Source organism: Ambystoma mexicanum, chromosome 8 (assembly GCF_040938575.1).
Source record: "Ambystoma mexicanum isolate Mex_15411 chromosome 8, UKY_AmexF1_1, whole genome shotgun sequence".
Taxonomy (NCBI): Eukaryota; Metazoa; Chordata; class Amphibia; order Caudata; family Ambystomatidae; genus Ambystoma; species Ambystoma mexicanum.
The window spans coordinates 332449627-332473894 of record NC_090929.1 but is presented as its reverse complement, the minus strand read 5'-3'; the positions used below and the strand labels follow the sequence as shown (position 1 = coordinate 332473894).

Sequence of the window (24268 nt, the reverse complement as noted above, 5' to 3'; positions counted from 1 at the left end):
TTGTCCAACTTTTTGCCTGTGTATGTGGCGTGCAAATGTGTCGTCATGTGCTGTAGGACCGTGTTAGACAGCGATCCACCCTGGGGCCATGGCACAAACATTTTGCTCATGGTTCCTTTAACCCATTCTGCACTGTACTTTTTCAGCTTAGGTGCATGTGTTGACAATTGTTTGCATAGGTGTACTAATGGGGTCATGTCTTCCATGCTTAAATCTGTTCACCTTCTCTCTATATAACACCTATTGTGCTTTTCCGTTCCTTAAACAACTTCAACAATATGAGCGAGCACCAATCGTCGCAAGCTCCAATCCCGTTTTTTCACTAAAAATTATGCTTCCTTTTTCAACCAAAAACATCAATTCGTATTCTACAATATCTCAGTTACTCAATCGCGTAAATTTTATGCTAGTTCCTCGAAGGAAAGATTTCATCCTATGATGTCACAACAAACAACACATAAGACAAATGTTAAGAGACTAGACAAACTCCAGCTGGCTACACAGATCTCTGCCCCTAGATTTTACCCCGACATGGGGTGTAAGCCCATCCCTTTCAACAAGTGTCTTTAACCTCTATGGTCTCCTAGTTATTCCTATTTTATTCAGGACTTTGGATGCAGGCTTCTAACCGCTATATTAAGCGTAGGAATTTGGGCATATCCTCTCTTCTCGGGTGTTCCCCCTGGTATCTCTCTCTTCTCAGGTATCCTCCTGGTATACTTCTCTTCTCGGGTGTCCTCCCCGGTATCCTTATCCACTACTCGGTCACCCTTTGAGTCACTATTTCCTTCCCCATATATATATATATATATATATATATATATATATATATATATATATATATATATACATATATGGAAAAAACAAGGAAAGGTGCGCACTCCAGTTCCCTGCATAACCTTCCAGGCCACTGGTATTCTCCTCCGACCGCTTTCTGTGCCAATACACGTCATCAGGGAGGCTGTGTTAACTTGCAGCTCACCGCAGGTGCAGGTGATGATAATCTGCTGCAAGGGCTTCTGGTGGATGTAGTCATCAGGTTAGCAAGGAAAATGCTCACGCCCAATCCCACAGTGGGGAAAGGGGGGGGAGTGTAGCCTCCAGTGAGGCACTCCACAGCCGGGCATATATCACCCTGGTGCAGCACCCTGTCAGGTCTTGAAGATTCCACTCTTCAAGATCCTGCAAAAATGGAAAAAACAAGGAAAGGTGTGCACTCCAGTTCCCTACATAACCTTCCAGGCCACTGGTATTCTCCTCCGACCGGTTTCTGTGCCAATACACGTCATCAGGGAGGCTGTGTTAACTTGCAGCTCACCGCAGGTGCAGGTGATGATAATCTGCTGCAAGGGCTTCTGGTGGATGTAGTCATCAGGTTAGCAAGGAAAACGCTCACGCCCAATCCCACAGTGGAGAAAGGGGGGGAGTGTAGCCTCCAGTGAGGCACTCCACAGCCGGGCAAATATCACCCTGGTGCAGCACCCTGTCAGGTCTTGAAGATTCCACTCTTCAAGATCCTGCAAAAATGGAAAAAACAAGGAAAGGTGCGCACTCCAGTTCCCTGCATAACCTTCCAGGCCACTGGTATTCTCCTCCGACCGGTTTCTGTGCCAATACTCGTCATCAGGGAGGCTGTGTTAACTTGCAGCTCACCGCAGGTGCAGGTGATGATAATCTGCTGCAAGGGCTTCTGGTGGATGTAGTCATCAGGTTAACAAGGAAAACGCTCACGCCCAATCCCACAGTGGAGAAAGGGGGGAAGTGTAGCCTCCAGTGAGGCACTCCAAAGCCGGGCATATATCACCCTGGTGCAGCACCCTGTCAGGTCTTGAAGATTCCACCCTTCAAGATCCTGCAAAAATGGAAAAAACAAGGAAAGGTGCGCACTCCAGTTCCCTTCATAACCTTCCAGGCCACTGGTATTCTCCTCCGACCGGTTTCTGTACCAATACACGTTATCATGGAGGCTGTGTTAACTTGCAGCTCACCGCAGGTGCAGGTGATGATAATCTGCTGCAAGGGCTTCTGGTGGATGTAGTCATCAGGTTAGCAAGGAAAACGCTCACGCCCAATCCCACAGTGGAGAAAGGGGGGGAGTGTAGCCTCCAGTGAGGCACCCCAAAGCCGGGCATATATCTGCTGCAAGGGCTTCCACGGCCTCTCGGATGGCTTGAGTGACTGCAGCATGACAACAGTCAGTGGTGCAGCCAATTGCGGTTCGAGGGCTCAACTGCCTCGTAAATGTCCTTAAAAGATGGACAGTGGTTGATGTTTGTGTGGCACTCCTCCTAGCTTCTTTGCAAGGCTCGTGGTGTCCTTTAAAGGCGGACAGCCCAAAGCTGAGAAGAGTGTTTGCAGGCAACAGCCTTGTAATTTGTTCAGAGACTCTCTGGCACTTCGCACCAAGAATATTGCTGGCAGAACCTAGCATGGCATGCGGTGTGCGGGCTGGATACCGGTTCCCGAGCTGCTGGACGGGTCCCATGAGTCCGGCATCTCCCTCTGTTTCCTGGGACATGTTTAGGGGAGGGATCTTGCTTCTCTCTTGGAAACCCTGGCCGTCCTTCACTGGTTGAAGATGTAAGGTAGACTGTACCTTCAGCCAGGGTCCAAATGAGTCCTTTTTCTTAATCATTTCAAAGTCATCAGATGATCTGCTAAGTGAGGGGTTCAGCCCTCTTTTAAAGCCAAATGGGCCCCAGTGATTGGTGCAGACTAAGCCTACCTTAATGAACCATACTCAGGTCCCAACCAACAATCTTCTGTTATGCCTGAGGTCATAACCGGAGTGCTCTGCAACAGGAAAGGTAAGGGGTGACAACATATACTCCTAAGTCCCACCCATCTTCCTGTCTGTTGTAGATCATAATGTCTCTCTGGTTAACTGAGTACTCTGTGGCTCTTTATCAAAGCACAGGTCTCCCTTGAAGTTAGTGACAAGAGCAGACTTCCTGGCTCTGTTAAATCACATACTTCTCCCACTGAAAGGGGTCCGCTCTGTAAGAGGTTGCCTACAGTACTAGTAGACCCAGACATGCCATTCACTGTCCTTTATACAGAGCGGTGGAAACTAGCTTCAAATTGACACATTTCTTATCAAAGAGGTGATAGCCCTGCCTTCCTGTTGACTGTCCTGTGACCAAGCCTCTTTCACAGGCTTGCCTCAATTAACTTTCATTAGTATGCACTGCCACCAGCGGAACTAGACTGTAGGGAGGCAAATCGATGGGCCTTTGATATTTTAACTAGGCTGCCGATGGCTGGAGGAAGGTGTGCCTTCCCCCTTCCTCAGATGTATCCGTGGCTGTCACATTGACTGTAGACTGTGTCCTCCCGGAGTACACGTGACTATGCGTTTCATGCGGTGAGCAGGGAAAATCCGTGCGGAATGGCCTCACACATTTTTGGAGGTTTAACTCCCATCATTCATTTTTTTTTCTTTTAAATCAAAAAGCCTAGGCGAGCACACACTTCCCATGCGGATGGTCGAATCCGTCACAGGAGCATCCCATGCAATAGTGCTGGACACTTAAGCCATCATCACACATTGCACTTAAGTCTTGCTTTATCTCCCTTCTCATTATGTCCGATGCAACCTGATTTTAGAGAGAGAGGGCGATGCACTGTAAGGGATACCGAGGCACCATGAAAGCAGTTCCAGGAAGGATGTGTTAGGACAGAGGCAGGTCTATGTGCAAAGAATGAGTAACTCAAAGGTCACTGTCCTTGAAGTAAGTTGCCTGGCAAAGGGGGAGGTTAAGCAACATCCTTGAAGGAAGTTGGCACGTTCTTTTGACAAAGAGTTCAGTTCATAGCTTCACATTCCTGCAATCTCCGATCAATCTCTGTTTGCGTTTTGGGTAAACGAGTGCGGTGACTGGGGTGAAGGACCTTTGCATTCATTTGTTTTCTCAATCCTCCATTGTGCTAATGGAATATCTTCAAGCAATGAAGGCTTGTGCTTTTGGTGGGTTGTTATTACTCAACCACAGTTCGTTTACATGCTGGAGGTCACAATGTGAGAAACAAAATGTACTTGTACAAAGTAGAAACCTATGTTTCCATACATGGTAATAAGTAGTGATGGCAAGACACAGGGCCTTGGCTGCAAACCCTCCTAGCGGGAGGGTATGTTGTGAATTATGTCACTGTACAATGTAATGTTTTGTGTGGATCACCTATGAGATGACTTGAGGTCAGTCTAGAGCTGCACGAGTATAAAGTCAGAAGAGTGGCAGAGGGGAGGGTCTGAAGAGAGCTCCCTCTCAGTGGGAGGTCATCTGATGGGCCCCAGAGGTGAGCTTCCATGAAGATGGGGAGATCCCCAAATGCGAAGGCCTACAGGGACTACTCTTCAAGGGGCAAACTAAGAGCGGGTCCTGCCAACAGTTTATGAGACACACAAGCCTGCCTCCCTATCTCAGTTGTTGTATTTGCAACTATAGCATCTTATAAGAAAGTGTATTCACTTAATTTCTATATTTTTGAAGCCATTGGTGAATCATTGTTTCCATTTACAGTAACTATTTGGAAAGTCGAATAATTAGTCTGACTGTTGTACCTACGCTTTTGCATCAAGACCCATAATCCATGCCTGTATTCTTTGTTCTTATAAGCTTAATGGATCCATTGGAAATCACCTTATGTGTCCCTGGATTCCATAAGTTTAGCATAGAGATCTATTGCTTTGTCCTTCGTGGCTAGCACTGCAGAGGCGGTAAACATACTGTTTGTGTTGTGGACAAAGTTGGTTCACACCCAGTAACAAAAAGTCTTGTTGTCTATAAGTAACCAATGTCGATCAGTTATAGTATGTGAAACACAGCAATATGTTATGTTATGTTACTTGTCATTTATATAGCGCCTTATGCATCATTGGTATGATCTCAAAGCGCTGGTAGGTTGAACTCCTCGGGAACCGCAGTTCAAGTCAATAGAGAGAGAGAGTGTTGTATGGTGCGTGGGTGCACCGGATATGTGCAGCTGGTGTGGTTGTTGCATGACAGCTGCTTCTTAGCAGTAGGTGTGGTGCTGAGGAAATCAGTTGGATGTGTTCCGTCTGGAGGGTGGGTTCTGAGACTGAGTTCTGGCTGCGCTAGGCCTGATGAGACGCCTAAGCTAGCCAGAATGTGCTCAGCTAGCTGTGTTTTATTAGGAAGATGAGGTGTTCGTGGGGTCATTTTTCATGTGCGCAACTGACTAATGAGGTCTGCCATTTTGTAAGCATGTGTAGTCAGTGAGCTATCATCTCTGCTGAGAGTTTGGAGGGGAATGTCCCCCTCCCAAATCTCTGCAATTCTTTAAAACCCAGTGTGAAAGGTGCATCTTAAACCAGTTTTTCCAAAGACATAGGCTAAAAATTAGTTTATATGTGATTAGAAGGAGAGCTTGTCAACTAGTCCAAGACTTCGAGATCTGCCACAGTACCAAGAAATAGTAATTCAATGAACGGAAAAATGTGTATGAACAAAAACAAAGTATGCCCAGTGTAAACAATAGTTTCAGTTGTGGTAATTAATTTGTTGACACTGCTCAGAGACAATGCAGAACATGTCTTATGCCATTAGAAAAAAAGTGTATTGCAAAAAACAAATGTTGCTTACCACAACTGATGTGGCTGGCAAAAAATTCAGACATGACATTATTTCCCAGATAGAACAATGGCAGCTAAAAGAAGTCTGCCAGAAAGCACGCCAATAAGAGTTAATGTGCCACTTTAATGAAGTAATTCACGGCCAGGAGAACATGCCTCTCTCGCCTTTCTCTATTCCGGCTTTAAAAGAAAATTGGGGAAATGAAACTTTCCTTTTTTGTTTTCAGTATTTCACACCTCTGATTAAAGTCAGTACGAGTTTCAATACGTTTAAGCTGAATAGAATCGGGAGAAAATATCAACCAGACAGGCACTTACAGTACTGCAGGAAATGCTGGCTAGGCAAGAGGAGAGGCACTCACATTTGCAGGCATACCCCCACCACATTAGCAAAGGACTTTGAGTCGTGTTTTATGTAATAATTACAGCTGAAAATAATGGAAAAAAGAGGCAGAATTGCTTACGCCAGACCAGTGGACGAAGTGAGCGGAACCTATCATGAACTGGGTTCCACTACTTTTATTTTTAATTGGTAAAAGTTGCATTACTTCTTGAAACCACTTTATCTCTCTGAAACAGTTTCTTTTGAAGTGTAAGCATACCTTTTAATGTGAACACACCACAGCAGTTGCAACTAAACTAAAATCGGTTTGACCATACTTTCACTAAGCCTCAGTTTTCGGACCAAGGATTTGCAATACATTACCAAATTCTATTCATGACAGCACATGTTTTTCTAGTGTCACCTCCCTGTAAAAGTGGCATCAGTTCAGGTAAGTGTTAGGTATGTGTTCCAGTGAATTTATTCTAATCCTATTGTGTAGATTGTGTAAAACTCTAAAAAATATGAGTAGAGGCTATTGCTTGAACAAAGGCGATATATATATATATATATATATATATATATATATATATATATATATATATATATATATATATATGTTCCAACTGACTGACCAACTGTGACAAATAAACAAAATGGTAGAGGGGACTGCCTTTTTTTGCCTGTTTCATCCACTTGGCAGTACACCAGCCCTGGCATCAACCCCTTGACATGTGTGCTGCACCATGCTCCTGCCTACTAGCACACTGCCAGTGACATGGCTTTACTGCATTTTTGGTATACCTCTACCACTGCTATAGATAGCCTTCACAGAATGAGGACAGACTCCCAAAATCAGGACAGGCCACCACACCATTATCATAGAGCTCTCAATTGTGCTTTTACGCAGCAAAAATAGTACCCAACTATTAAAAACAGTCGCTGAGTTGATCACTCCAGACAGGCTACACAATATGAGTTGATGCCGTAAGATCAGGACAAGCCCCAACAACATCAGGACCAGTGTTGTGTCCAGGGAGTGGCCTGGGGTGGCACGTCCTACCAGGGAATCTGATTGGCCACCCCAGGTGCCACTCCATTATCCTAAACTATGATCATTATATGTGTGTGTGTGCTCGGTCATGCCAGCCCTGCACAAGTCAGTGCCACACTTGGTCCACCTCAGTCAAAAGAGCCGGAACACGCCACTGATCAGGACCAGACTTAAAGATTTAAAAAGGGATTGAAAACATGCGAGCCACAGAGCTCACAAGCAGCCGGATGATTAAAATAGTCACCCACGAAAGGAACTTTAAAGCATCCTTCCTAGCATCCAACTGACCCACAGAGGTATATTAGATTGCTCCCTTTAGGGAAAGTACGATTCTTGGGCACAAACAAAAATATAACCATTGCCACCTACAATTGATGGTCTTTTTGCAGTACATAGTGTTGAAAATGTTTGAAATTACAACGTGCTTGCTCCAGAAATGGCTCCCCGACACTTAAAGGTGTGTCCCTGCAATTAGGGTACGAGGCTGACATGCATTTGGTTGTTTACAAATAAAAATTCAAACATCAAATAAGACACAGATGAAGCAGGACCTTGCAGGCATGATCAACTTTGCAACTATTGCATAAGGTTGTAAACATTGCATGGTATAATACAGAACAGCATAGCACATCACAGGGAAGCAAAACATTGCCAGTCGGCCCAAGTCCACCATTCCACACGCATGATACAGCATATTGGTGCCATCAGTCTGGATTCAACTGTCCATTGTTTCAGGGCTGGTGCTACAATAAGGTCCTTCTAGGCAGCTGCATAGGTCTCTACCAGCAGTGGGGCACCATATGGTGCCATTTTCCTATTAAAAACATCTAATATGGGTCAGTTGTAAGGTAGGGGGTGCCAAAATGGCATCTCACCCAGTGCAGCATATACTCCTTAAACCGGCCTGAAATTGATTGTCATATGTGTCCATCTGCTCGGTCATTGCACTTTTTCTATCTGTCACTAAACATCACAGACTGAGGTTTATGGCCTTCATGATATAAATGAAACAAAAAGGGTACCCTGGAAAAGCCTTGATTGCCCAGGCTAACAGTCTACTAACTTCCACAACATGATCAAGGCCTATGTGTTAGACAGACCAAAGCTGGCCAGTTATTCAGCCAACTTGGCCATGTGTGAGGTAACAAAGCTGAAGACCCCTTATTTCTTCTGTGTGAAAATCCACACGAATAGAGCATATGTGTGGAAGAGTGGCTCTAGATAACCTCCTCACAAGTCTAGAATAAAGGTTATTCCACTCAACCAAGTCATTCAACCCATGGGTGGCTGTGTCCAGCCAGTAAATCCACCTTTGTTCCAGTTTATATAACTGAGATCCAATGTCACCTCCTCTCGGATTCGGTTTAAGCATTTGGAATATGAACCATTTGAGGTCCTTGTCTGTATGCCCCTTTCAGTGGGGTGTCCTTAGATGTAGTATGTTTGATTTTGTGCTGTAGAGTTGCCTTAATTTTGTGTGTATTCCTGTGTTTAGAGTATTCGTTGGATATTTTGTACATGCATATGTCATATGTTTTCAAAGTTAGAGCAGGTGTCACTATGTATTAGTTATTTTGGTGTGTCACAACACTGAATCTCTAAAACAAAATGTACATGTTTTGGGTGTTTTAACATTTTAGATAGAAACATAAAGTGTATATTTTTTTAATAATTCGGATGAATAATTGGCCGGCTTTGGTCTGACACATAGGCCTTCATCATTTTGTGGAGGCTTCAAGATATGGATACAAAGTATCAGCCTGCATCCAAGTCAAGTTAACAGCCTGGGACATTTCTGCATTTGGGCGTCGGGAGGCTAGTAGGAAGAAAAAAGGAAATGGTAACAAATAGCTTTTATTTCAGAGCGGGAGGCTATAGACAGATGTGCCTATCCCAGGGGCTCTTCCTGATTTAAAAGTGAGGTTTTCACTGACGTCGACGTGAGATTGTGCCATGCCATCATCACTAGGGCACTCCTAATACGCCTGCCCACGTGGCACCGTCATCAGGCAGAGGCATATCAGGCACAGTCCTCACATTTTCACAGTTAACTGTGAGACTCACCATCAGATATTCACCTATGCAATGTGGGACACAGCTTCATATATGGACACAGCATACTCTACAGGGCGTTCTACAGAGCAGTTTACATTAAATAAAAGGAATGTGATTTATGGTTGAGCTTGGACCTTTGCCTGTTCCTCACTGTGGCACGATGTGCCAGCCTAATTCACACTTAGCATGTTTGAAAGGTGTGACCTTCTCTGTGGCAATTACAATGCTGAAGTCACATTCCTACTGCAAAGTAGACAGTAGATGAAAAGCCCCAAAGCAATGGATGAGATAAAATAATTGAAGAGTAGTCCCGATTTCCTGTGACTGCCTATGTATAAATTCACCAAGCTAGGGAGAGGGTGTTTTGTGTCTGTTCTCATCTAAGTTTTTTAGGTGGTTGTCTCTGCAGAAGGAGGGGTCGTCTTGCCCGGGGTAGCAAAGATCGGTGTTGGATGGGCAGCGGAAAACTGTTTCTATTCAACTGCCAAAGCACAGGACATTCCATAATGCAATCACTGGAGTTGTGCGTCTATCAAAACTGATGTCTGTGCTTTAAACACTTCAATTGCACACTTTCCCTCAAGCGGAAAGGAATGCCCCCTTTACTATATACAGGAAAGAAATTATCAGGACAGGAGCCTACAAATCCCAAAATGCCTTCACCAGGCTTCAAAGCTATGGGCAAATGAATTTAAAGAGATGGTTGGCATCATCTTTGAAAAGCTATATAGGCACCCCTCCCCTCCCTCCTCCACCAATACAGCTTTGTTTATGTCAGAGACATTCCTAATATACTCATTCCAATACTTGATGATTTCCAGGCAAGCCCAGATCTTCTCCAGGTCGGGTAAGGACTATTTTAATGAGGGGCAGCTTCACCAGAATTCTGTGTCCTATAGGCTGCCCAGTCTGATCTTTGATGTCTGGGTTTGGTTGATCAATGTAAGTAAAATCCATATGATCACAACCAAGTTATGTTATACACAATAAACAGAATCTTGAATGTAAAGTGTATGTGTGACTAAAGTGGCTACAAAAAAGTGACTGACCACAAAAGTGATGGGTGGAAGGTTTCGAATGAATCTAAACCACTGGCAATTGCTCTGGGCAACCTTCCACACCACCGTTTTTTAGCCCGTCTGTGCCATTGCAAAAGGGGACCAGCCATGTGCAAATCAGTCAGCAGCTGCCGCCACTGAAGGTAGCAGCCCAGCCCGAACTGCTAGGCCAGGTCCCCTCTGCACAGAAAACCAGGCAACCCCAGACATGTTTCGGCCTTGTTGGACCTCCTCAGTGAGGTGCAGCCTGGTTCCCTGTGGTGCAGCGAGCAAGGGACCCACATCTTGGCCTACCCTCTCTCACAAGGAGAAACAAACTGACCACAAAAGTGATGGGTGGAAAGTTTCAAATGAATCTAAACCACTGGCAATTGCTCTGGGCAACCTTCCACACCACCGTTTTTAGCCCGTCTGCGCCATTGCAAAAGGGGACCAGCCATGTGCAAATCAGTCAGCAGCTGCCGCCACCGAAGGTCGCAGCCCAGCCCGTACTGCTAGGCCAGGTCCCCTCTGCACAGAAAACCAAGCAACCCCAGACATGTTTCGGCCTTATTGGACCACCTCATTGAGGTGCAGCCTGGTTCCCTGTGGCGCAGCGAGCTAGGGACCCACATCTGGGCATACCCTCTCTCACAAGGAGAAACAAACTGACCACAAAAGTGATGGGTGGAAGGTTTTGAATTAATCTAAACCTCTGGCAATTGCTCTGGGCAACCTTCCACACCACCGTTTTTTAGCCCGTCTGCGCCATTGCAAAAGGGGACCAGCCATGTGCAAATCAGTCAGCAGCTGCTGCCACCGAAGGTAGCAGCCCAGCCCGAACTGCTAGGCCAGGTCCCATCTGCACAGAAAACCAAGCAACCCCAGACATGTTTTGGCCTTGTTGGACCTCCTCAGTGAGGTGCAGCCTGGTTCCCTGTGGCGCAGCGAGCTAGGGACCCACATCTGGGCATACCCTCTCTCACAAGGAGAAACAAACTGACCACAAAAGTGATGGATGGAAGGTTTCGAGTGAATCTAAACCACTGGCAATTGCTCTGGGCAACCTTCCACACCACCCTTTTTTAGCCCGTCTGCGCCATTGCAAAAGGGGACCAGTCATGTGCAAATCAGTCAGCAGCTGCCGCCACCGAAGGTAGCAGCCCAGCCCGAACTGCTAGGCCAGGTCCCCTCTGCACAGAAAACCAAGCAACCCCAGACATGTTTCGGCCTTGTTGGACCTCCTCAGTGAGGTGGAGCCTGGTTCCCTGTGGTGCAGGGAGCAAGGGAGCCACGTCTGGGCATACCCTCTCTCACAAGGAGAAACAAACTGACCACAAAAGTGATGGGTGGAAGGGTTCGAATTAATCTAAACCACTGGCAATTGCTCTGGGCAACCTTCCACACCACCGTCTTTTAGCCCGTCTGCGCCATTGCAAAAGGGGACCAGCCATGTGCAAATCAGTCAGCAGCTGCCGCCACCGAAGGTAGCAGCCCAGCCCGAACTGCTAGGCCAGGTCCCCTCTGCACAGAAAGCCAAGCAACCCCAGACATGTTTCGGCCTTGTTGGACCTCCTCAGTGAGGTGCAGCCTGGTTCCCTGTGGCGCAGCGAGCAATGGACCCACATCTGGGCATACCCTCTCTCACAAGGAGAAACAAACTGACCACAAAAGTGATGGGTGGAAAGTTTCGAATGAATCTAAACCACTGGCAATTGCTCTGGGCAACCTTCCACACCACCGTTTTTTAGCCCGTCTGCGCCATTGCAAAAGGGGACCAGCCATGTGCAAATCAGTCAGCAGCTGCCCCCACCGAAGGTAGCAGCCCAGCCCGAACTGCTAGGCCAGGTCCCCTCTGCACAGAAAACCAAGCAACCCCAGACATGTTTCGGCCTTGTTGGACCTCCTCAGTGAGGTGCAGCCTGGTTCCCTGTGGCACAGCGAGCAAGGGACCCACGTCTGGGCACACCCTCTCTCACAAGGAGAAACAAACTGACCACAAAAGTGATGGGTGGAAGGTTTCGAATGAATCTAAACCACTGGCAATTGCTCTGGGCAACCTTCCACACATCCCTTTTTTAGCCCGGCTGCGCCATTGCAAAAGGGGACCAGCCATGTGCAAATCAGTCAGCAGCTGCCGCCACCGGAGGTAGCAGCCCAGCCCGAACTGCTAGGCCAGGTCCCCTCTGCACAGAAAACCAAGCAACCCCAGACATGTTTCGGCCTTGTTGGACCTCCGCAGTGAGGTGCAGCCTGGTTCCCTGTGGCGCAGCGAGCAAGGGACCCAAGTCTGGGCATACCCTCTCTCACAAGGAGAAACAAACTGACCAAAAAAGTGATGGTTGGAAGGGTTCGAATGAATCTAAACCACTGGCAATTGCTCTGGGCAACCTTCCACACCACCGTTTTTTAGCCCGTCTGCGCCATTGCAAAAGGGGACCAGCCATGTGCATATCAGTCAGCAGCTGCCGCCACCGAAGGTAGCAGCCCAGCCCGAACTGCTAGGCCTGGTCCCATCTGCACAGAAAACCAAGCAACCCCAGACATGTTTTGGCCTTGTTGGACCTCCTCAGTGAGGTGCAGCCTGGTTCCCTGTGGCGCAGCGAGCAAGGGACCCACATCTGGGCATACCCTCTCTCACAAGGAGAAACAAACTGACCACAAAAGTGATGGGTGGAAGGTTTCAAATGAATCTAAACCACTGGCAATTGCTCTGGGCAACCTTCCACACCACCGTTTTTTAGCCCGTCTGCGCCATTGCAAAAGGGGACCAACCATGTGCAAACCAGTCAGCAGCTGCCGCCACCGAAGGTAGCAGCCCAGCCCGAACTGCTAGGCCAGGTCCCCTCTGCACAGAAAACCAAGCAACCCCAGACATGTTTCAGCCTTGTTGGGCCTCCTCAGTGAGGTGCAGCCTGGTTCCCTGTGGCGCAGGGAGCAAGGGACCCACGTCTGGGCATACCCTCTCTCACAAGGAGAAACAAATTGACCACAAAAGTGATGGGTGGAAGGGTTCGAATTAATCTAAACCACTGGCAATTGCTCTGGGCAACCTTCCACACCACCGTTTTTTAGCCCGTCTGCGCCATTGCAAAAGGGGACCAGCCATGTGCAAATCAGTCAGCAGCTGCCGCCACCGAAGGTAGCAGCCCAGCCCGAACTGCTAGGCCAGGTCCCCTCTGCACAGAAAGCCAAGCAACCCCAGACATGCTTCGGCCTTGTTGGACCTCCTCAGTGAGGTGCAGCCTGGTTCCCTGTGGCGCAGCGAGCAAGGGACCCACGTCTGGGCACACCCTCTCTCACAAGGAGAAACAAACTGACCACAAAAGTGATGGGTGGAAGGTTTCGAATGAATCTAAACCACTGGCAATTGCTCTGGGCAACCTTCCACACATCCCTTTTTTAGCCCGTCTGCGCCATTGCAAAAGGGAACCAGCCATGTGCAAATCAGTCAGCAGCTGCCGCCACCGAAGGTAGCAGCCCAGCCCGAACTGCTAGGCCAGGTCCCCTCTGCACAGAAAACCAAGCAACCCCAGACATGTTTCGGCCTTGTTGGACCTCCTCAGTGAGGTGCAGCCTGGTTCCCTGTGGCACAGCGAGCAAGGGACCCACGTCTGGGCACACCCTCTCTCACAAAGAGAAACAAACTGACCACAAAAGTGATGGGTGGAAGGTTTCGAGTGAATCTAAACCACTGGCAATTGCTCCGGGCAACCTTCCACACCACCCTTTTTTAGCCCGGCTGCGTCATTGCAAAAGGGGACCAGCCATGTGTAAATCAGTCAGCAGCTGCCGCCACCGAAGGTAGCAGCCCAGCCCGAACTGCTAGGCCAGGTCCCCTCTGCACAGAAAACCAAGCAACCCCAGACATGTTTCAGCCTTGTTGGGCCTCCTCAGTGAGGTGCAGCCTGGTTCCCTGTGGCGCAGGGAGCAAGGGACCCACATCTGGGCATACCCTCTCTCACAAGGAGAAACAAACTGACCTCAAAAGTGATGGGTGGAAGGGTTCGAATTAATCTAAACCACTGGCAATTGCTCTGGGCAACCTTCCACACCACCGTTTTTTAGCCCGTCTGCGCCATTGCAAAAGGGGACCAGCCATGTGCAAATCAGTCAGCAGCTGCCGCCACCGAAGGTAGCAGCCCAGCCCGAACTGCTAGGCCAGGTCCCCTCTGCACAGAAAGCCAAGCAACCCCAGACATGCTTCGGCCTTGTTGGACCTCCTCAGTGAGGTGCAGCCTGGTTCCCTGTGGCGCTGCGAGCAAGGGACCCACGTCTGGGCACACCCTCTCTCACAAGGAGAAACAAACTGACCACAAAAGTGATGGGTGGAAGGTTTCGAATGAATCTAAACCACTGGCAATTGCTCTGGGCAACCTTCCACACATCCCTTTTTTAGCCCGGCTGCGCCATTGCAAAAGGGTACCAGCCATGTGCAAATCAGTCAGCAGCTGCCGCCACCGAAGGTAGCAGCCCAGCCCGAACTGCTAGGCCAGGTCCCCTCTGCACAGAAAACCAAGCAACCCCAGACATGTTTCGGCCTTGTTGGACCTCCTCAGTGAGGTGCAGCCTGGTTCCCTATGGCGCAGCGAGCAAGGGACCCACGTCTGGGCATACCCTCTCTCACAAGGAGAAACAAACTGACCACAAAAGTGATGGTTGGAAGGATTCGAATGAATCTAAACCACTGGCAATTGCTCTGGGCAACCTTCCACACCACCGTTTTTTAGCCCGTCTGCGCCATTGCAAAAGGGGACCAGCCATGTGCAAATCAGTCAGCAGCTGCCGCCACCGAAGGTAGCAGCCCAGCCCGAACTGCTAGGCCAGGTCCCCTCTGCACAGAAAACCAAGCACCCCCAGACATGTTTCGGCCTTGTTGGACCTCCTCAGTGAGGTGCAGCCTGGTTCCCTGTGGCGCAGCGAGCAAGGGACCCACATCTGGGCATACCCTCTCTCACAAGGAGAAACAAACTGACCACAAAAGTGATGGGTGGAAGGGTTCGAATTAATCTAAACCACTGGCAATTGCTCTGGGCAACCTTCCACACCACCGTTTTTTAGCCCGTCTGCGCCATTGCAAAAGGGGACCAGCCATGTGCAAATCAGTCAGCAGCTGCCGCCACCGAAGGTAGCAGCCCAGCCCGAACTGCTAGGCCAGGTCCCCTCTGCACAGAAAGCCAAGCAACCCCAGACATGTTTCGGCCTTGTTGGACCTCCTCAGTGAGGTGCAGCCTGGTTCCCTGTGGCGCAGCGAGCAATGGACCCACATCTGGGCATACCCTCTCTCACAAGGAGAAACAAACTGACCACAAAAGTGATGGGTGGAAAGTTTCGAATGAATCTAAACCACTGGCAATTGCTCTGGGCAACCTTCCACACCACCGTTTTTTAGCCCGTCTGCGCCATTGCAAAAGGGGACCAGCCATGTGCAAATCAGTCAGCAGCTGCCCCCACCGAAGGTAGCAGCCCAGCCCGAACTGCTAGGCCAGGTCCCCTCTGCACAGAAAACCAAGCAACCCCAGACATGTTTCGGCCTTGTTGGACCTCCTCAGTGAGGTGCAGCCTGGTTCCCTGTGGCACAGCGAGCAAGGGACCCACGTCTGGGCACACCCTCTCTCACAAGGAGAAACAAACTGACCACAAAAGTGATGGGTGGAAGGTTTCGAATGAATCTAAACCACTGGCAATTGCTCTGGGCAACCTTCCACACATCCCTTTTTTAGCCCGGCTGCGCCATTGCAAAAGGGGACCAGCCATGTGCAAATCAGTCAGCAGCTGCCGCCACCGAAGGTAGCAGCCCAGCCCGAACTGCTAGGCCAGGTCCCCTCTGCACAGAAAACCAAGCAACCCCAGACATGTTTCGGCCTTGTTGGACCTCCGCAGTGAGGTGCAGCCTGGTTCCCTGTGGCGCAGCGAGCAAGGGACCCAAGTCTGGGCATACCCTCTCTCACAAGGAGAAACAAACTGACCACAAAAGTGATGGTTGGAAGGGTTCGAATGAATCTAAACCACTGGCAATTGCTCTGGGCAACCTTCCACACCACCGTTTTTTAGCCCGTCTGCGCCATTGCAAAAGGGGACCAGCCATGTGCATATCAGTCAGCAGCTGCCGCCACCGAAGGTAGCAGCCCAGCCCGAACTGCTAGGCCTGGTCCCATCTGCACAGAAAACCAAGCAACCCCAGACATGTTTTGGCCTTGTTGGACCTCCTCAGTGAGGTGCAGCCTGGTTCCCTGTGGCGCAGCGAGCAAGGGACCCACATCTGGGCATACCCTCTCTCACAAGGAGAAACAAACTGACCACAAAAGTGATGGGTGGAAGGTTTCAAATGAATCTAAACCACTGGCAATTGCTCTGGGCAACCTTCCACACCACCGTTTTTTAGCCCGTCTGCGCCATTGCAAAAGGGGACCAACCATGTGCAAACCAGTCAGCAGCTGCCGCCACCGAAGGTAGCAGCCCAGCCCGAACTGCTAGGCCAGGTCCCCTCTGCACAGAAAACCAAGCAACCCCAGACATGTTTCAGCCTTGTTGGGCCTCCTCAGTGAGGTGCAGCCTGGTTCCCTGTGGCGCAGGGAGCAAGGGACCCACGTCTGGGCATACCCTCTCTCACAAGGAGAAACAAACTGACCACAAAAGTGATGGGTGGAAGGGTTCGAATTAATCTAAACCACTGGCAATTGCTCTGGGCAACCTTCCACACCACCGTTTTTTAGCCCGTCTGCGCCATTGCAAAAGGGGACCAGCCATGTGCAAATCAGTCAGCAGCTGCCGCCACCGAAGGTAGCAGCCCAGCCCGAACTGCTAGGCCAGGTCCCCTCTGCACAGAAAGCCAAGCAACCCCAGACATGCTTCGGCCTTGTTGGACCTCCTCAGTGAGGTGCAGCCTGGTTCCCTGTGGCGCAGCGAGCAAGGGACCCACGTCTGGGCACACCCTCTCTCACAAGGAGAAACAAACTGACCACAAAAGTGATGGGTGGAAGGTTTCGAACGAATCTAAACCACTGGCAATTGCTCTGGGCAACCTTCCACACATCCCTTTTTTAGCCCGTCTGCGCCATTGCAAAAGGGAACCAGCCATGTGCAAATCAGTCAGCAGCTGCCGCCACCGAAGGTAGCAGCCCAGCCCGAACTGCTAGGCCAGGTCCCCTCTGCACAGAAAACCAAGCAACCCCAGACATGTTTCGGCCTTGTTGGACCTCCTCAGTGAGGTGCAGCCTGGTTCCCTGTGGCACAGCGAGCAAGGGACCCACGTCTGGGCACACCCTCTCTCACAAAGAGAAACAAACTGACCACAAAAGTGATGGGTGGAAGGTTTCGAGTGAATCTAAACCACTGGCAATTGCTCCGGGCAACCTTCCACACCACCCTTTTTTAGCCCGGCTGCGCCATTGCAAAAGGGGACCAGCCATGTGTAAATCAGTCAGCAGCTGCCGCCACCGAAGGTAGCAGCCCAGCCCGAACTGCTAGGCCAGGTCCCCTCTGCACAGAAAACCAAGCAACCCCAGACATGTTTCAGCCTTGTTGGGCCTCCTCAGTGAGGTGCAGCCTGGTTCCCTGTGGCGCAGGGAGCAAGGGACCCACATCTGGGCATACCCTCTCTCACAAGGAGAAACAAACTGACCACAAAAGTGATGGGTGGAAGGGTTCGAATTAATCTAAACCACTGGCAATTGCTCTGGGCAACCTTCCACACCACCGTTTTTTAGCCCGTCTGCGCCATTGCAAAAGGGGACCAGCCATGTGCAAATCAGTCAGCAGCTGCCGCCACCGAAGGTAGCAGCCCAGCCCGAACTGCTAGGCCAGGTCCCCTCTGCACAGAAAGCCAAGCAACCCCAGACATGCTTCGGCCTTGTTGGACCTCCTCAGTGAGGTGCAGCCTGGTTCCCTGTGGCGCTGCGAGCAAGGGACCCACGTCTGGGCACACCCTCTCTCACAAGGAGAAACAAACTGACCACAAAAGTGATGGGTGGAAGGTTTCGAATGAATCTAAACCACTGGCAATTGCTCTGGGCAACCTTCCACACATCCCTTTTTTAGCCCGGCTGCGCCATTGCAAAAGGGTACCAGCCATGTGCAAATCAGTCAGCAGCTGCCGCCACCGAAGGTAGCAGCCCAGCCCGAACTGCTAGGCCAGGTCCCCTCTGCACAGAAAACCAAGCAACCCCAGACATGTTTCGGCCTTGTTGGACCTCCTCAGTGAGGTGCAGCCTGGTTCCCTATGGCGCAGCGAGCAAGGGACCCACGTCTGGGCATACCCTCTCTCACAAGGAGAAACAAACTGACCACAAAAGTGATGGTTGGAAGGATTCGAATGAATCTAAACCACTGGCAATTGCTCTGGGCAACCTTCCACACCACCGTTTTTTAGCCCGTCTGCGCCATTGCAAAAGGGGACCAGCCATGTGCAAATCAGTCAGCAGCTGCCGCCACCGAAGGTAGCAGCCCAGCCCGAACTGCTAGGCCAGGTCCCCTCTGCACAGAAAACCAAGCACCCCCAGACATGTTTCGGCCTTGTTGGACCTCCTCAGTGAGGTGCAGCCTGGTTCCCTGTGGCGCAGCGAGCAGGGGACCCACGTCTGGGCATACCCTCTCTCACAAGGAGAAACAAACGGACCACAAAAGTGATGGGTGGAAGGTTTCAAATGAATCTAAACCACTGGCAATTGCTCTGGGCAACCTTCCACACCACCATTTTTTAGCCCGTCTGCGCCATTGCAAAAGGGGAGCAGCCATGTGCAAATCAGTCAGCAGCTGTGTAACATAAGTATATAAGTTAAGTGAAACACAAGTATATGATGAGAAATACTGATTCATTAAATGTAGGTTAATAAATAAAATAGAAATAAGATTAGCAAATAATTGTGAAGCAAGCTACTTGGTGTTGTGTGTATATAGATTGGACAACCATCCGCAGGATCACAGGAGATCACAGGAGGGGTGCATCTTTGATGGCTTCACAAATATGGCCTGCTATCCATCGCAGCTATGCTGCGTCACCGACAAACCACACTGGCAGCAGAAGGAGTCCGAGTTGCAGTGAAGCTCCACATCCCGCGTGTGCGATCGTCCTCTTTCTATCTCTGAGGGGGCAGTTCTTTGCCTCTCCTCCACTTCCCTCTCGGCCTCATAAGTGCCGGAGGGTTCGCCACGCTGACTGGAGAGGTGAGGCTTTCCATTGCAGGATTGCCACTATAAAGCCCCTGGTTAATGCCATAGGTGCATACCTATTTTTATATATTGCCTGAAATAATTGTGTTTTTATCTTGCATGTGCGATCGTCCTCTTTCTGTCTCTGAGGGGACGGTTCTTTGCCTCTCCTCCACTTCCCTCTCAACCTCATATCTGCCGCACTGAGCAGCCGCGCAGTGGAAGGGTGCAGCGGACACGCCATCAGCCCGCCGAAGACGCGTTTATGGCAAGCCCGTCTGTGCCCATCCGTGCTAAGGCCAGGCGGCAGGGGTCTATCCATTTTACTAGAAAGGAATTACTCGCTCTCGCACTGCTCTCCCATCATTCATTTTAGTTTTATTTTAAATCAAAAAGCCTAGCCGAGCACACACTTCCCATGCGGATGGTCGAATTCCTCACAGGAACATCACAGGCAATAGTGCCGGACACTTAAGTCATCATCACACATTGCACTTAAGTCTTGCTTTATCTCCCTCCTCATTATGTCCAATGCAACCTGATTTTAGAGAGAGAGGGCGATGCACTGTAAGTGATAATGAGGCACCACGATAGCAGTAACAGGAAGGTGTGTCAGGACAGAGGCCGGTCTGTGTGCACAGAATGAGTGACTCAAAGGTCACTGTCCTTGAAGTAAGTTGCCTGGCAAAGGGGGAAGTTAAGCAACATCCTTGAAGGAAGTTGGCACGTTCTTCTGACAAAGAGTTCAGTTCATAGCTTCACATTCCTTCAATCGCCAATCAGTATCTGTTTGCGTTTCGGATAAACGAGTGCGGTGACTGGGGTGAAGGATCTTTGCATTCATTCATTTTCTCAATCCTCCATTGTGCTAATGGAATATCTTTAAACAATGAAGGCTTGTGCTGTTGGGTTGTTATTACTCAACTACAGTTTGTTTTCATGCTGGAGGTCACAATGTGAGAAACAAAATCTACTTGTACAAAGTAGAAACCTATATTTCCACACATGGTAATAAGTTGTACATAGTGATGGCAAGACACAGGGCCTTGGCTCCACACCCTCCTCACAGGAGGTTATGTCGTGAATTATGTCACTGTGCAATGTCATGCTTTGTGTTGAACACCTATGAGATGACTTGATGTAAGTCAAGAGCTGCACGAGTATTAAGTCAGATGAGTGGCAGTGGGGAGGGTCTAAAGAGAGCTCCCTCTTAGTGGGAGGTCCTCTGATGGGCCCCAGAGGTGAGCTTCCATGAAGATGGGGAGATCCCCAAATGCGAAAGCCTACAGGGTCTACTCTCCAAGGGCAAACTAAGAGTGGGTCCTGCCAACTGTGTATGAGACACGCAATCCTGCCTCCCTGTCTCAGCTGTTGCGTTTGTAACTATAGCATCTTATAAGAAAGTGAATTCACTTAATTTCTATATTGTTGAAGGCATTGGTGAATCATTGTTTTCGATTACAGTAACCCTTTGGAAAGTCCAATAATCAGTCTGTCTGTCGTACCTATGCTTTTGCATCAAGACCCATAATCCATGCCTGTGTTCTTTGTTCTTATAAGCATAATGGATCCATTGGAAATCACCTCATGTATCGCTGGATTCCATACTTTTAGCATAGAGATCTATTGCTTTGTCCTTCGTGGCTAGCATTGCAGAGGCGGTAAACATACTGTTTGTGTTGTGGACAAAGTTGGGTCACACCCAGTAACAAAAAGGCTTGTTCTCTATAAGTAACCAATGTCGATCAGTTATAGTATGTGAAACACAGCAATATCCAGATGAGAATGAGTCTGTGCATTATTCGTGAAATTTGTTGTGGATAATATTAAAATCATCAAAATATTTATCTGATCGAGATGTTTCTCTTCATTACACAGCATTCTTTTACTCTCCCTTCTCTTATAAGGCTTTCTTCTTTGCTTTGAGTGCACAGACTATTATGGGGGTGTCTTCGTAAAGGTGTGTGCAGGGTAGACCTAACTATTGAGCAGCGGCTATGGACGACCCATTATGGCAATCTGTTATACTGCTGGGAAAGTCATGATCAATGGTCTGCCCGAGAATGGCAATTGAGCCCCTCCCTCATTACGAGTTTGGCTTTATTCCGGGGGTAAATCGGCCGAGTTCTGAAGATAAAGTGGAGGGTTTGCTTCGAGCAACAAGCTGGCGGTGTATCTGCCCCTTTCCCTCTGAAAATCTGTGGATTTAACGGACAGTCATTTTGCTGGAGGTAAATCTGCCAAGAATTATAATTTGACAGTGCAGGGAAAGTGTCAGTAACGAAATTACTGCCACTTGTTTCTCACACCGCCAAACATCTATGTGCTAAAAAATGCAACATGGTCTACATGGGGAAAACAGGTTAATAACTTAGTTTTTATTTGGCTATTATAGCTAATTGGCATATTTAAGCATTGTCTATAGCACATGTTACTACTAGACAATCCAATGGTTCTGTAACCATACCCCGGAGCTTTCAGCTTTCCCTTGGGCGACTGGACTCAGTGGGGTTAATTTTCCAACTCTAGTGCATGGGATGTAAAACACCACCTCCACCAGACAACCATCCCAAAACGGGACCCGGAACAGGAATAACTCCTTCAATCCAATGGCTAACAACACAACAAAAACGTTCACCCTCAGGACAAGAGCAGACGGGAACTAAATAGTCTGTGTTAGCACAGAACTGGAAAAAAGGCCTTCTTACAAAACCCAAAGTCCGACCCTTGGCCCAACTAAGAGACCCACTTCCATAGCTACTGGATCCTTGCACTACGCTCACAGACCCCCACATACGTCATCCACAGAGAAGAACATAGCACATTGCATGGCACGCTTCATCTGTAGCTCTATCACGCACCCACACCAGCGCATATGCCAGTGTCCCAGCTTTATGATCTAATAAACCTTTGGTTTATCCCTCCAGATAAGACGCATACCCAATTGCCAGGGCCACAAGCCTCGCTGAACCATGGTGGCACTCTGGACACGGGTATGAGCGACCCGCACTAATCACATGTGCCTCCTCCTCTACCCAACTAACGCCCCGCCTCGCTTCCTTCCTTCCTGAGCCACATATACCATGACACAGTTGCACTACACAAGACCACTCCACATTACATTACATCTCTGCAGGCAGCTGGAAAGTAACACAGTGACCTATCTTACCAGTAACCAGGAAAGAGCTCTTCCATCCCTTTAAACAATTAATAAGCCAATAATGTATTACTTGTCTCACTGTCCAAAAGTGTGCTGTTCTTATGCAATATGATATGAGTAAACAATGTGCTCTTCTAAACAAGTCATGGTTTCTCATTGTGATTTTTAACAGGATCATCAGGAACTATTGGCGCTCCTGGAATCCCAGGACTTAAAGGTGAGCAGCCCAGCAGTGTATCCATTCTACCTGCGTAATTTGCCCAGTCGCCCGGATTCTTACATGGGATTGGTATCATGGACTCAACCAGCAAACATTTGCCTGGCATGGATGATGCACCAGTACATGTGTCCTGGCCTGGGTGCTGCACCAGTAGATGCTGAGTGGCCATGATGCTTGCATGTGGTGCTGCAGCAACACACATCGCATGGCCTGGATGTTACACCAGAACATGCTACATGCCTTATTTATTTATTTGAATTGTTATATACTGCGCCACACACGGACACACAGACACACACCCCACCTCTCTAATTGATAAGGTGCTGCACAAACTGTTCAAGCTTCCCTCACACGCATACACAGGTGACACACACACACAGAGTGAATTGGTACTATGCCGCGCAAGCTGTTCAAGTTTCCCCACACTCATACGCAGGCACGTGCAGGCACTCATGCATGCACATTGACTTGGTACTGTGCTGGCAAGCTGTTCCAGCTTCCCTCACACACACACGTTTCTCTCTATTTCATCGTTATGACAATACATATACTTTCATATAGCAACTATACAAGTTTAAAACGTTTTAGAAGATGACAGGCAACAAACATCAGTTAATAATTATAATGTGATCGCCATCATTTAAACCTGCATAAAGAATAATAAAGGTAAGAAATCATGTTTATGTAATAGTGATATCGCATATCTTTATTAATAAAGTATTGGAAAGCAGCTTGATGTTCGCTATTCCCTGTTAAGCTTACCCCAGTTCAAAAGAGATTTTTGATACCGCAAATATATAAACTTTAATTGGTGAATGTATAATAAATAGGCATATCTTGTTTTTTTAATTAGAATTACAAAACTAAGAATTGGATTTATTATAGATATTCATTTTAGGGTGCCTTCGAAATGTAGGTAACATTTGTCTATTTTGAGTTTAAACCTGTTTTTACATGTGAGAAAATTCCTCCCGTGCTCCAATTGTAAAACAGCATGATATGATATGTCATTTATAAGGCGCCTGTGCACATGTTTTTCTAGGCACGACAAGAGAGAGGGGGGACAAGACAAACGATCTTACTAGGCCTTGTGTCAATCAGACCGTGCAAGTGCGACAACTCAAAGTGCAGTGGGAAAGGAGAGGGGGGAGTGCCATGCAGAGGGAAGGGGCAAGTGCAATCAGGGCAGCATTGCTCTGAGCAAGTACAGCAAGTGCAGCAAGGGCAGTGCGACTCTGGGTAAGTGCAAGGAGGCATGGGGACTGTAGAGGCTACAGTGACAGCCCCTAGATGTGTGGGAGACCCAGAGGCAGTGCAGGGGAGCCTGGTACCCAGTGAGACTCAGAGAGTAGCCAAGCAAGCAGTCAGGGAGAGAGAGAAAGCAGAGGAGAAAAGGAAGTTCTTGAGCTGCTTCCGGAACCTCAGGTGGTCCAGCTCAAGTTTGAGAGGGGCAGGGAGGCCATTCCGGAGGGAGTCACCTGCAGAGGAGAGAGATTGACCCCCCACTATCTGCCTGGAAAAGCGTCTGACCCTCAGAGAGTTGGAGGTGGCTGAGTGAAGGGCTTGAGAAAGAAGGACATTTTGGAAAAGAGAGTTGGATGTAGTGTGGGCCCGGACCCAGAAAGCCTCTTAGACAATGCAGAGGGTCTTGAACTTGATCCTTGCATTTACTGGGAG

The 24268-nt window shown here is 48.7% G+C and overlaps 1 protein-coding gene across 1 annotated transcript in view; it reads left to right on the top strand.

Moving 5' to 3' along the window:
* LOC138471899 (ficolin-1-like) overlaps positions 1–24268 on the top strand; it is a 499560-nt gene that overhangs the window by 114784 nt on the left and 360508 nt on the right. The window contains exon 4 of the mRNA XM_069609760.1: positions 22544–22588. Within this exon, the coding sequence (XP_069465861.1) occupies positions 22544–22588 (45 nt within the window). The remainder of the gene's footprint in view (positions 1–22543; positions 22589–24268) is intronic.